Source organism: Morus notabilis, unplaced genomic scaffold, assembly GCF_000414095.1.
Source record: "Morus notabilis unplaced genomic scaffold, ASM41409v2 Scaffold337, whole genome shotgun sequence".
NCBI classification, from domain to species: Eukaryota; Viridiplantae; Streptophyta; class Magnoliopsida; order Rosales; family Moraceae; genus Morus; species Morus notabilis.
In genome coordinates, this window is record NW_010359286.1 from 431,184 (window position 1) to 444,555 (window position 13,372).

The window sequence follows — 13,372 nt, forward strand, 5'->3', positions numbered from 1 at the left end:
AAAAAAAAAAAAAAAAAAAAAAAAAAAAAAAAAAAAAACTATCTCCATATCTTTGTGAGTAATTCTCCTAGCCATATAATAAGAATACTTGGTAAACGAAGAATACAATATGCCATGTATACACCTACATGACCAAAACTCCATAACTATTTATCTGTGCATGATGGCAGACTATACATATTTGACTGAAGAAAGTGAAGGGCAACCTTGCACAAGAACATAACAAAATTTAGATCAAATGGCTGAGACTGCAGTGGGCTTAGTTATAGACAAGCTGATCCCGTTACTGACTGAAGAAGCATACTTGTTGAGAGGTGTCGAAAATGATGTTGAGGAAATCAAATGTGATCTAGATTTCCTTTCGGCCTTCCTGAATGATGCAGATACAAGAGCAGAAAGAGAGATCGATCAAAGGACAAGCAACAGCATTGGCGTTAAGATATGGGTGCAAAAACTTAGAAAGGAGGCATTTGAACTCGAGGATGTCATTGATGAATACACGCATCTAATGGCACAACAACGTCATCCCCACAAGCATAGATTCATTGGCTTCCTCCGTTCTAGTGTTTGCTTGATTATAAAACTAAAACCGCGCCACAACATAGCTTCCAAAATAAAAGACATCAAACAAAGAATACGGGATATAAATGATAAGAGGGCAACATATGGCTTTAATTCCACACTAAATGGCTTGGCAACTGCTGCTCAACAGACTACATGGTATGATCCGAGGAAGGATTCTCTTTTTCTTCAGGAAACCGAAGTCATGGGCATTGACTCTATAAGAGACAAATTAATCGAAAGGTTGGAAGATAAATCTCACAATCGTGAGGTGATTACCTTGGTAGGAATGGGTGGACTAGGAAAAACCACCCTTGCCAACCAAATTTATTATTGTGTGAAAGGACGCTTTGACTATCATGCCTGGGTTGAAGTTTCTCAATCATACGATAATGCGGAGCTTCTACGAAAGTTGATGAAGAAATTCTTCCAGGAAAGAGAAGAGCCTGTTCCTATGGAAATTGATACAATGGATGAGAGTACAGTCACAACAAAATTAAAAGATTATTTACAAGGGAAAAGCTACATTGTTGTTTTTGATGATGTTTGGAACGTAAGCTTTTGGGATGGTGTGAAAAATGCTTTACCTTACAAAAATGAACAATGTAGAGGTATAATAATCACGACACGAGATGTTAAAGTTGCAAATTCTTGTAAGCGATCCACATCTGTTTATATCCATCACATGGAACCACTCCATCAAGAAACAGCCTGGGAACTCTTTTGTAATAGAGCATTTCAATATGATTTTGAAGGGCACTGTCCGGCGGACTTAGAAAAGTTATCCCTTGAGATCCTTACAAGATGCGAAGGTTTACCACTTGCAATCGTTGTCATAGCTGGCGTTCTATCAACTAAAAGCAAGACTCCAGAAGAATGGCAAAAGTTTCGTACTACTCTAAGTTCGGAGTTGGAGAGTAATGAACATTTGGCTAGTATAGACAAAATCTTGTCTCTAAGTTACAATAATCTGCCTTACTACCTCAAGTCTTGTTTCTTGTATTTTGGAATTTTCCCAGAGCACTACTCTATTAGATGTCGAAGACTGATTCGACAATGGATTGCAGAAGGGTTTGTGAACAAGAAGAAGGATAAAACATTAGAAGTTGTTGCAGGAGAATACTTGACAGAGCTAATAAATAGAAGTTTGGTTCAAGTGTCAGAAGTAGATTTTGATGGAAAACCAAGAAGTTGCCGCATCCATGATCTTTTACGTGAGATCGTTGTAAAAAAGATGGAGGATTTACATTTTTGTAAAGTTTTGTCAAGAAGCGATACAACTTTCAAAGGATTTACTCGACGTCTATCAATTCTCCATAGTTCTAGTGATGCTTTTGAGAGCTTCTCTAAAACATCTCATGTTCGGTCTCTTTTTGTCTTTGTCAAAGATGAAATTCCCGTCTCTCTTCCAAGTGTCATTTCCACAAATTTTAAGCTCCTAAAAGTTCTTGATTTTGAATACGTTCCAAGCTTAGATAATCTTCCTGAAGATGTTGGAAACTTGTTTTTCTTGAGATATTTAAGTGTTCGAGGAACACGAGTGATGTTCCTCCCAAAAGCAATTGGGAAATTGGAAAATCTTGAGACCTTGGATCTGAAGCGATCATTGGTGCATGAAATCCCAGCTGAGATCAATAGACTTCATAAATTACGACATCTTTTAGGTTATCATTTTGATGAGAAGGCAGATTGGAGTATTAATAGCGTAAGGGGAGTCAAAATACAGAAGGGAATAAGGAGGTTAAGAGCATTGCAGAAGTTATATTTTATTGAAGCCAACACAATTGGCATTGATGTATTTAGAGAGTTGAGAGAGTTAAGAGAATTGAGAAAGTTAGGCATCAAAAAGTTGAGAAGTGAAGACGGAAGGGCTATGTGCGATTGTATTCAAGAAATGGAACACCTCGAGTCCCTTAGCATATGTTCTACACGCGAAGATGAGAAAATTGATTTGGAATGCTTGTCATCGCCTCCTCAATTTCTTCGGCGTCTCTACTTAAAGGGCCATCTAGGGAAGTTACCAGAATGGATCCCGAAGCTTCAGTACCTAGTCAGAATACGCATTTCCTGGTCAAAATTGGAAGATGATCTGATCGAAACCCTTCAAAACCTTCAAAATCTTTTGGAGATTGGATTGTTTCATGATGCTTATTATGGTGAGAAACTACACTTTAAGGTAGGAACCTTTGGAAAACTTAAGGTGCTCAACATGATGTCTTTAAATAGACTGAATTCGATATCAATAGAGGAAGGAGCATTGTGTAATCTTGAAGAGCTTTCCATTGGGCCTTGTCCGGAGCTGAAGAAGATGCCCTTGGGATTCCAGCATTTGAGAAACCTTAAGCTTCTTCGATTTTCAGAAATGCCACCAGAATTCATGATGTTCCAGAATTTTCAGAGTGTTGAAAAAGTACTAGATGTTCGATTCCTTTTCCATTTGTCCGGAGAACTATTATTCTTGCCTTTGAAGACAATGTTGGAGATGCAGAAGCACATGCAAGGTTAGTCCTTACCAAGTGATTTTAAAGTGTATAGCATTCATTGCTCTGTTTGATTTAGCCACTTTGACAAGTGTGATGCGTGAATTATATGTCTAATATTGTTAAAGGCAATTAGCATGGCTAATCTTGACCTATGAGCATTGTGGGAATTTGGTTCCCAAATATTTTTTCTTGGCAGATTATAAAATTGACGAACTACTTATGAACTTTAACAAAGATAATCATGCCATAATCGTATAGTATCTAAAAGTTTTACAGAAATAGTTACATTAAAATCAAAATTTTCTAGTTTTAAGGGTTTTTAACAATAGCCAAGGATAGCCAAGAATATTTTGCATTTAACAAGAGACTAGCATGAAAGAAACAAACATGAAAAGGAATCTTAGGATTCTAGTTGCATTACGTATATCTTGCCTTGATATACATATGACATATTCATGGTGTAATGAAATTTCCTTGACAGAGCAAAACCAAGTAGACTGGAACTCCTTACCGTCTGAGGAAATCTTCAGTAAGTTTTCTTTTCAATCACTGTGTCCTAAGTATAAATTCGATAATTAATTTGTTAGATCGTCCTCAGAACGTCGTGTTTCATGATTAATTTCACAGTATAATTTCTTTTGTTGTAGTTAATTAGCCCATCGCGTAATGTAGATATTATCTGACTTTGATTTTGTGCTATAGAGGAACTGTTCATGCGGAGATGAAGTATCATCACAAGAATCACTGAGCACCGGCTTGTTTGTATTACTATACTAGAACATATAAATTTCTGGATTTGTATATGTATAAGATTAATTAAACTCTTAATAAGTTGATCTTCATATGTTGTTTAGTACGAAGTATGAACTGTGAAATGCTTTATATCTTCTAAAATGTAGTCTTATATCTGATTAATTGTGCATTTGAATTTGGTCATGTTTTATTCATCTTTGAAGCCGAGTAAAACTAAAATTGACTAGAAATAATAATCTATACATGTCTATTGCCTTTCCGTTATCATTTCACTTTTCTTAATATATATCGTTTATCGTTACTTCTTAATATGAAAATGGTAAAATGTTACTGTAACTATAATTATCGTGTATGTTATGCATATTTTTTTTGTTATGATCTTATTCAGCAATTTTTAAGCAGTCCGTTGTCACTTTCTTTGTTACATATGATACACAAACGTGTTCACTTTCTTCTACTTAATACATACACACCTATTAGACGAAAATCATTTTTAGATAGTCAGTATACCAATGTCTTACGGCTAAAATAACGATAGTCATTGATGGGTAAAAATTCAAGTAACCATTAAAATCACATGAGAATATAAATATATACATATATATATGTATATACATATATATATATATATATATATACATATATATATGAAACTTTAATGAGAAAGAATGGGGTTTGTGTTAAAGGTGAAAACAACGGATAAAACGATCTATAGTTAGCTCGATAAATGTAGAAAATTACGCGAAATTCTGTCAAAATTTAGTTTGAGACTTTAAGTTAAAACCGGTTTGCATAAGGAATAGGAGGATTAAGAGGTGAAAAGTAACTCGATTCGATGATTTGAGACGTGTAGACACCTAAAACGATGAAAATTCTCAGTTTCGGACCAAAACCGAAAACTAGGCTATTGACCCGAAAATTGGATCCGGCGCTGTTTTGGGATAGAGAACTAAGATAAAAGCTTAGTTTAAAAAAGTGACCAACATAAAGTTTAATAAAATTCCGTTCCGAACAACTTTTGTGAAATAGCATTTTTCCCAAAAACGAACCTAGACATCATTTTCAGGCTTATTTCCCACACCAGTCTAAAATTTGATTTGAGCTAAAATGTGCACAGGTTTGGTGCACATTGATGATATAGCTGTGTTTCGGTCTGGATACCGAGTATGAAATCCTAGATCTCTTTAAGGATTTTAGAAACGACATAAATAACATTTACGAAACCATGAATTCGGATCAAACTGTGTTTCAATTACTGGTCTTAGATTGTAAATCTAATCATCAGAAATTTATATGATAGGACCAATAGGCGATCAAGGAAGCAGGGTTTCTGGAGACTCGAAAGCCGTGACCATAGCAGAACCTTGTAAGTATAGTAGTTTTTCTATGTCTATACCACGAACAAGACTATTTCTTTGTGTTTTACAAATCTGTGCATAAGATGATTTCATTGTACGTCATTAAGTGAAAGATGTTTCTTGAAACTTATTTGTTGCTTTGAGTGTGCTTATGGACTTGTATTAGCAGTAGAATTTTAATCAACGATAAAGTCAAGGTCAAAGTCAACAAAAGTCACACATTTGAACAAAGTCCAATTTCATTAGAAATTGATAAGAATGCTCAAAGCTATACGAATGAGATTAAAATTACTGTCATAATATGAAATAATGACAGTAAGATGAAAGGATTAAAATTACTCTCACAATATGAAATTATGGCAGTAGATGATACATGAGAAAAGATAGCAAACGATAAGAAGATAATAATATTGTTTGTTCCAGCCTTGGCAAGGAAAGGTTATTATGATTATGAATGAAACTGTGAGTGAGTTGGCTTTGGTTAGCTACCCTACTCCTCACTGATTATGCGTGCAACGGTACAACGGGATGGGGCCCATAACAACTGAAAGCTATGAAAAAAAGAACGACACAAAAACGAAAAATGTCAAGAAGTATGAAACGAAACAAAAGACAACATAATATGAAAGAAAAGAAAGCATAATATGATGAACACATTGAATGTTTAGGAAGCATGTTAGGACATATGACATAAATGAATATATGGGTGTGCATTATTATTTGCATTTATTATGGTCTACTGCTACTTGTTGAGCGAAGCTCATTAGGTTTGTTCATGTTGTAGGAAGCTCGGGTAAGGCACCGGCTCGTTAAACCTGTTTGATGGGCACGCGACAAAGGATGTCGTAGTGGGATGTGGCTGAGTGGGTAGGGGATGCATCACGTGTTTTGGAAACGTTGCTAAGCTTTATGTGCATAAAGTAAATAATGTTTTATGAATGCACACGAGTTATGTAACAAAAGTAGAGTATACGAGACAATAAGGCTATGCATAGTAACCTCAAGTCACAAGGTATGTTTAATATATCTAAATGCTATAGCAGTAATGGGTGATAGGTTAAATACATGTCCCCGAAGAAGGAGGACAAGTTCAAAGTTTTAAAAGAAAAATTAAAAATGTTTTCATGATTGTAACTTTTGATGTTCGAGTTTTATAAAAATCACTGAACGAAGATTTATTTCGCAAAGAGTATTAGAATCAATTTTACCACCGTTGAAAAAAAAATTATTAGCCTGAATTTTAATTTCAAACTCGTAGAAGATAGGAAATGTTAAGTATGAACGTAGAAATGATGACCGAAAGTTAAAGGTCGTCACATTACATTACCTTTTTTTTCTTTTTTTTTTCTTTTTTTTTTCTCCATTTGTCTACAATAGTTATTATCCTAACCGCTTAAATCTTTATTTCTTTTAACTCTATTATTTTTGTATTTTACTTTTTTTATTCATTTTTTTAACTTTATTGACTATCATTGTATTTTACAAATGATTTTCTACTTTTTTATTCTTTTTAACTGCTTTATTTTTTCTTCCATTTCTTTTTTACTTCATTATTTATTTTGCTGTATCCAATACTCTCCTACCGTTTTCATTCCACATTGATTTCTCTGAATTTAAACTTTATCACTTTCTCATATATTTATGAAACCTCCAATCTCGACAATCCTCACCGAAAAAATCTCTTTAATTATTGATCAATTATGACTTCAATTACAATTAGTTATGTAATTAGTTTATTACTTCCATAAGTATCGGGTTATTTTTGTTTGTGGGTATGTGTATTTATGTTTCTGAGTTTCTTTGAATTAAAAAACTAGATCAAAAGTTAATGAAATATATGGTTTGACTCCTTAATTAATAAACCATCTATTTTCAAATGAATCTAACACAATAACGGTATGTAATAGTTTTAAAATGATAAAGTAACAAAAAAACAAGTTTTGAGGGAAAAAAAAATATGAAACAAAAAGTCAAAAATGTGTAACCAGTCCGAATATTTTCTTTTTATAGATCCGTTTATTTTTTTTACTATTTAATCCTTTATAAATTGTAACTCGTTATACTTTATTCGTGCTATATTTGGTTTAAAAATAGTGAATTTATTATCAAATACTGTTTGTTTAAATAACCATTTTTCTTGTTAAATTTTCAAGTAAAACTTTTCTTATATTCATTATTTTTTATATATTATCTACGTTATAAAAACATCACTTACAATTTAATACGTGTTAAATAACACTTATGGCATACCATTCACCCTTCGTCATCCAATATGTATTGTTTGGTATTTTACCCCTCATTTTTTTCTTACATTACTGCCGCACGTTCCCTATCCTTTTAATGTTTATTACATATATATGTGTATATATAAAAGGAAATCGTGGCTTTTTTTTATTATTATTATTAACATTATGGCCAAATAAAAAAAATCTTTTCTCATAATGAGAAACGTGAGGGCTTTAAGAGTGTAAGAAAATTTCTCTGTTTCTAAAAAAGTGACTAGATTCATCCATATAATTTAAAAGAATTTTAAATTAATTTTAATATTAATTACTCAAATTAATTAATATGTGTATTTAGATTTTTTAATTTTAAATTAATAATCATAACCTAATATGATATATTTAGTTCACATCAATCTTATGGAGCTATTGAGAGGAATTATGGACAATATAATTTTAAGCTCCAATATTGTGACAATTAATTAACACCTTTATTAATATATCAAAATTATTAATTCCAAATTACTCCACTATAATTTTAGAATTGCACTCTTAAATTACAAAATAATTATGTTCACAAAATTTGTGTTATCCATTGATATAGTCACTACATACAAATTAATCATCCATAAGTGGTTCATAATTAAAGCTAGATTGTGATGACCCTTAATTTTCGGTCATCATTTCTATGTTCAAACTTAGCATTTCCCATCTTGTACTACTTTCTAATTATAACCTCTTAAAAATTCAGGCTAATTTTTTTTTTTTTCAATAGCAATAAAATTGATTCTAATAGTCGTTGCGGAATAAATCTTCATTTAGTGATTTTTATAAAGCTAGAACATCAAAAGTTACAATCCTAGAAACATTTTCAATTTTTCTTTTAAAACTTTGAAGTTGTCCTCCTTCTTCGTGGACATGTATTTAACCTATCATTCACACACCACTACCATTCATACGCCTAAATACAATAGCATTTTTACTATGCACTCCATTAATGCTATATCATTTAGATATATTAAACATACCTTGTGACTTGAGGTTGCTATGCCTAGCCTCATTGTCTCATATACTCTACTTTCGTTACATAACTCATTTACATTCATAAAACATTATTTACTTTATAGACATAAAGCTTAACAGCATTTCCAAAACACGTGATGCATTCACTACCCACTTGCCCACATCCCACTGCTACATTCTTTTCTACACGCCCAGCAAACAGGTTTAAGGAGCCGGTGTCTTACCCGAGCTTCCTACAACACGAACAAACCTAACGAGCTTCGCTCAACAAGTAATAGTAGGTAATAATAAATGCAAATAATAATGCACACCCATATATGCATTCATATCATACGTCCTAACACACTTCCTAAACATTCAAAGTGCTCATCATATTATACTTTCTTTTCTTTCGTATTATGCTCTCTTTTCTTTCATTTCATACTTCTTAACATCTTTCGTTGCATACTTCTTGACATCTTTCATTGTTGTGTCATTCATTTTTCATAGCTTTTTCTTGTTATAGGCCTCATCCCGTTGTACCATTGCGCGCATAAGCAGTGAGGAGTGGGGTAGCCACCCAAAACCAACTCACTCACGGTTTCACTCATAATCATAATAACATTTCCTTGCGAAGGCCGGTACAAACAATATTATTATCTTCTTATCCTTTGCCATCTTTTCTTATGCACCATCTACTGTCATCATTTCATATTGTGACAGTAGTTTTAATCCTTTCATCGCACTATCATCATTTCATATTGTGACTGTAATTTTAATCTCATTGGTACATCTTTGAGCATTCTTACTAATTCCAATGAAATTAGACTTTGTTCAAATTTTTTACTTTTGTTGACTTTGACTTTGAGTTTATCGCAGATAAAAATTCTACTATTAATACAAGTCCATAACCACATTCAAAGCAACAAACAAGTTTCAAGAAACATCTTTCCCTTAATGTCGTACAATGAAATCATCTTATGCACAGATTTGTGCAACACAAAGAAATAGTCTTGTTCGTGGTATAGACATAGAAAAACTATTGTACTTACAATATGCACAATTTTGGTGCAACATAGCAAAATAAGTTTATTCGTGTCATAGACAAGAAAAACTACTGATACTTATAGGAGTTCTGCTAAGGTCACGGCTTTCGTGTCTATGGAAACCTTGCTTCCTTGATCGCCTATTGGTCCTATCCTATAAATTTCTAATTATTAGATTTACAATCTAAGATTAGTAATGGAAACATAATTTGATCTAAATTTGTGGTCCCCTAAATGTTATTTTTCTGAAGTGCACATGTCGTTTCTAAAATCCTTAAAGATATCTATGATTTCATGCTCCATATCCGGACTGAAACATCACCTATATCATCAATGTGCACCAAACCTGTGCAATTGTTATGTTAAATCACATTTTTGACATGTTTCAGTAATTAACCCGAAACTGATGTCTAGGGTCGTTTTTGAGAAAATACTATTTCACAAAAAATTTCCAGAACGGAATTTCCTTCAACTTTGTGTTGGTCACTTTTTGAAACTAAGCTTTTATCTTAGTTCTGGATCAATAGCCTAGTTTTCAGTTTTGGTCTGAATGTGAGAATTTTCATCATTTTAGGTTTGTATACATCTCTGATCATCAAATCGACTTACTTTCCATGTCTTAATCCTTCTATTCCTTATGAAAGTCGCTTTTAACTCGAAGTCTCAAAATAAACGCCATTCTTTCTCATTAAATTATATCATCACAGACATCATGATTCTAGGGTTTCATCCATATTTTAACAAAAATTCTCCATACCAAGATTTTCTAGAAACAAAAGTCCAACAACCATGAATTCATCCTTAAAATCACTAGGTTTTTCATGCTTTTCCCCATACTTAAACATCCAGCCAAGGTAGAAAATGTAATGACCAAGAAAATCCCATAATTTAAATAATGCGATTTATGTATTTAAGTCAAGGATTTTTCCTGGAAAAAAAATATATTATGTTATAATTTGTGAATGAAGGATTTATGGAACTAACATCTGTATTCCTAAATTCTGTAGCAGATTTCATGCTAAGTTCATATTTTGCGATCAAGTAAATTCGATCGAAAAATTCTCACCGTAATTTAAAACGGAAGAATTTCCAGTACATATATAGTTTGACAATCTTAATTCCAACAATCTCCATGCACAATACGAACTAGCATCCAGTACATACACAGGAGAAAATTACAGTCAGTATAATTTTGAATAGTTTCAAAGGGAAACTTAAGAGAGTGGACAACAGTACAAGGGGCAGGTTATATTTTTCTCTCTCTCCTTCTCCACTTGGCCAGCCATGTATAGTGAAATTATAGCCAAATTTTGGCTAGCTGAGTGTGCTAGAGGGTTTCATGATAAGGTGTGATGTGATAGTAGTAGTTGAAGGAGAAATCATGGCATACTTACTCTTTCTTCTCTCCACCTAGAACCGGCCATGCTTAGGGGATTTGAACTCAAAATCTAGTTGAATTAATGGAGTGGATTTGGTGTTAAAAAAGGACTACCAACTTGTCGATAAAATGAACCATCATAAGCTAGGCCTCATTTTTTTTTCTCTTTGCTTTTCTCTCCACCCCAAAACCGGATTCACCACAATCCCAAGCCTCCAAAATTTTCTCCACCCTCCCTCACCAAAACCGACCCTTCCTCTAGTCCACATACACTCAAAAGTTTTCATATACCTCACCATAAATCTTAGCTTAAGTTGGAGGAGAAGAATAGGAGTTCAAATTTTTTCATGAGAGAGTTCTTCAAGGGTAATTTCTTAAACTCTTCTCCATTATTTTTCTAGCCAACTTTAAGCTTGAATTTATCGATGTAATTTGTGGTTCTTAAGGAGATAAGTTGTAATAAGGGTGTGTGAGTTTATGTTGGTTTTGTGAGTTTTGAGGTTAGTTTGATTAGCATTATGTGGTATGTTTATACTTGGTTGAAGCTTGCTTATTTTTTTTTGGTTAGAGGACAAATTTTCTGGCTACTTTGAATGCAAAAATAAGGACACCCTAGAGCGAGATTTTGTAACACCCTGAAGAATTAAATAAGATTAATTAAGGTAATTGAGATTATTAGTGTGCCTAATCTAGATTAATTAATTGATTATTAATTAATAAATGTTTCTGACGAGCAGATTTAAATAATTCCAAGGTATTTAAGTATTCTCAGTATTTACATTTTTACCCAGAAGTGCGTATGGGCACATTTCTAGATTTTTTTTTATTTCTGACATATGTCCTTTCTTTTCTTTTCTTTTTTCTTTTTTTTTTCTTTTTCTTTCTTTTTCTCTTTCCTTTCTGTGCATACTTTTTCTCTCTCTTCACTCTCGTTCTCTCTTTCTTCCTCTCTCGATTGTCACTCTATCTCTCTCTCCTGTTTTTGTCCCAAAACAAACGGATCTTGAACCAAAGAAAGATTGAAAGAAGTTTTCAATGCCAAAAGTAGGATTCAAGGTAAGATTTCTAGAAAACCCTCTCTTGAATCTTGGATTTTTGGATTTCAAAACTTATTTTTAGTTCAAACGAATTTTTGAGTGACACCATGGTAGAAATTGGAGATCTTGGGTTCTAGGGACTTGATTTAGTACTTAGAACCCGGATCTAGTGGTTTTTCTCTTAGATATTTTGATTTGGGACGGGATTTGTAGGTTTTCAGACTAATTTCGTGAGCTTCTCTCGCGTAGCTGATTCCACCGGTCGACCTGTCTGGTCGATCGGATCGCATGGCAACCGGTCGACCAGTGCGGCTGACTGGATTGCATAGGCTTGACCAGTCGACCAGAGTGTACACCACCGGTCGACCGGTGGTATTGCACTTCTCTATCACCGGTCGATCGGTGCACATGGGGTTTAACCCTATTTTGCCTGAAAGTGTTGTTTTGTCCCCTGTTTTCAGGGAGAACCCAAATTAGCTTCATTTTAGGATTTGGGATAGACGGATTAGCATCTTTAATCCTTATTTTGAGATTGAAAACCCTTGGAATGATGATTTGAAACATGAGATTGGATTAGGGCACACTAATTGGAAATCTTGGTATATAATTAAGACTAAATTGCTTTAGGAATCAGAATTGATCCTAAAGTATCGTTTTGTATCAGTGCTAGCTGAGGATTCAAACTGAAGGGGCTTGAGGAAGTGAAAGCTGGAGTAGGGCAACGCTAGTCCTAGGTTTGGTATTCGTGAGGTAGGATTTCTATCCCCTTTTTCCTTGTGAGCCTGATTTCAAAAGAATTTTGGCCTTGTAAATATTTTAAAGAAAGGGGTTTGTTTGCGAAAGAAAAACCATTTGTTAACCATGGCTTGTTTAGTTCATGGAGTCCATGGTTTGCCTTGTTCATGGAATCCATGGCTTGTTTAGTTCATGGAACCCCATGGCTTGTCCAGTTCATGGGGCCCACGGCTTGAGTAGTTCGTGGGGTCGTAATAACGATTTCCTAAAGTCTAATGAATGATTTATTAAGATAAGAGGTCTTGCGAACAGGTAAAGAAAATATGGCTGATGGCCTAGATAGGATGTAGAGAGTGCATCCTCAGGGGCAGAACCCGAAGCTCAGTCTGGGTATGTTGGTCTCCGGATCGAATCCGGCTGCGGAAGCGCGGTGGTGCGGGGAAGAGGCGGATCGTGTATAACAAAAATTTTCATAAAACTTTTGAGATACTCTATAGATTATATTAATTTATGCACGAATAAATTAATCTCATTAACTTATATATATCAAGAACTCAATCAAGAAAAATACCTGGAAGCCGACTCGGATGATAACTTGAGTTCTTTGACCACGAACAGTCCTTGCTCCAATCTTTGTGTTTAGAAAACCAATGTCTTCCACATCAATTCCTAGAATCCACGAAGACGTGTGTGTGGGCACACATGAGACAAAACGGGTTACAATAAACACTCGAATTTCCACAAACACCATCACATGCATGATGTGGAATTTTTGAAGAAAAAATTTTTCCTTCCTT

The 13,372-nt window shown here is 33.9% G+C and overlaps 1 protein-coding gene across 1 annotated transcript; it reads left to right on the forward strand.

Annotated features, from left to right (window-relative positions):
- Positions 1–238: 238 nt before the first annotated feature.
- LOC21406492 (disease resistance protein RPM1) lies at positions 239–3,067 on the forward strand. The gene has a single exon (XM_024162974.1). The coding sequence runs from the start codon at positions 239–241 to the stop codon at positions 3,065–3,067; it is 2,829 nt and encodes a 942-aa protein (XP_024018742.1).
- Positions 3,068–13,372: the final 10,305 nt, after the last annotated feature.

Excerpts from the sequence above, each read along its gene's own strand:
- LOC21406492 (XM_024162974.1), top strand. The coding sequence starts at position 239 with ATGGCTGAGACTGCAGTGGGCTTAGTTATAGACAAGCTGATCCCGTTA.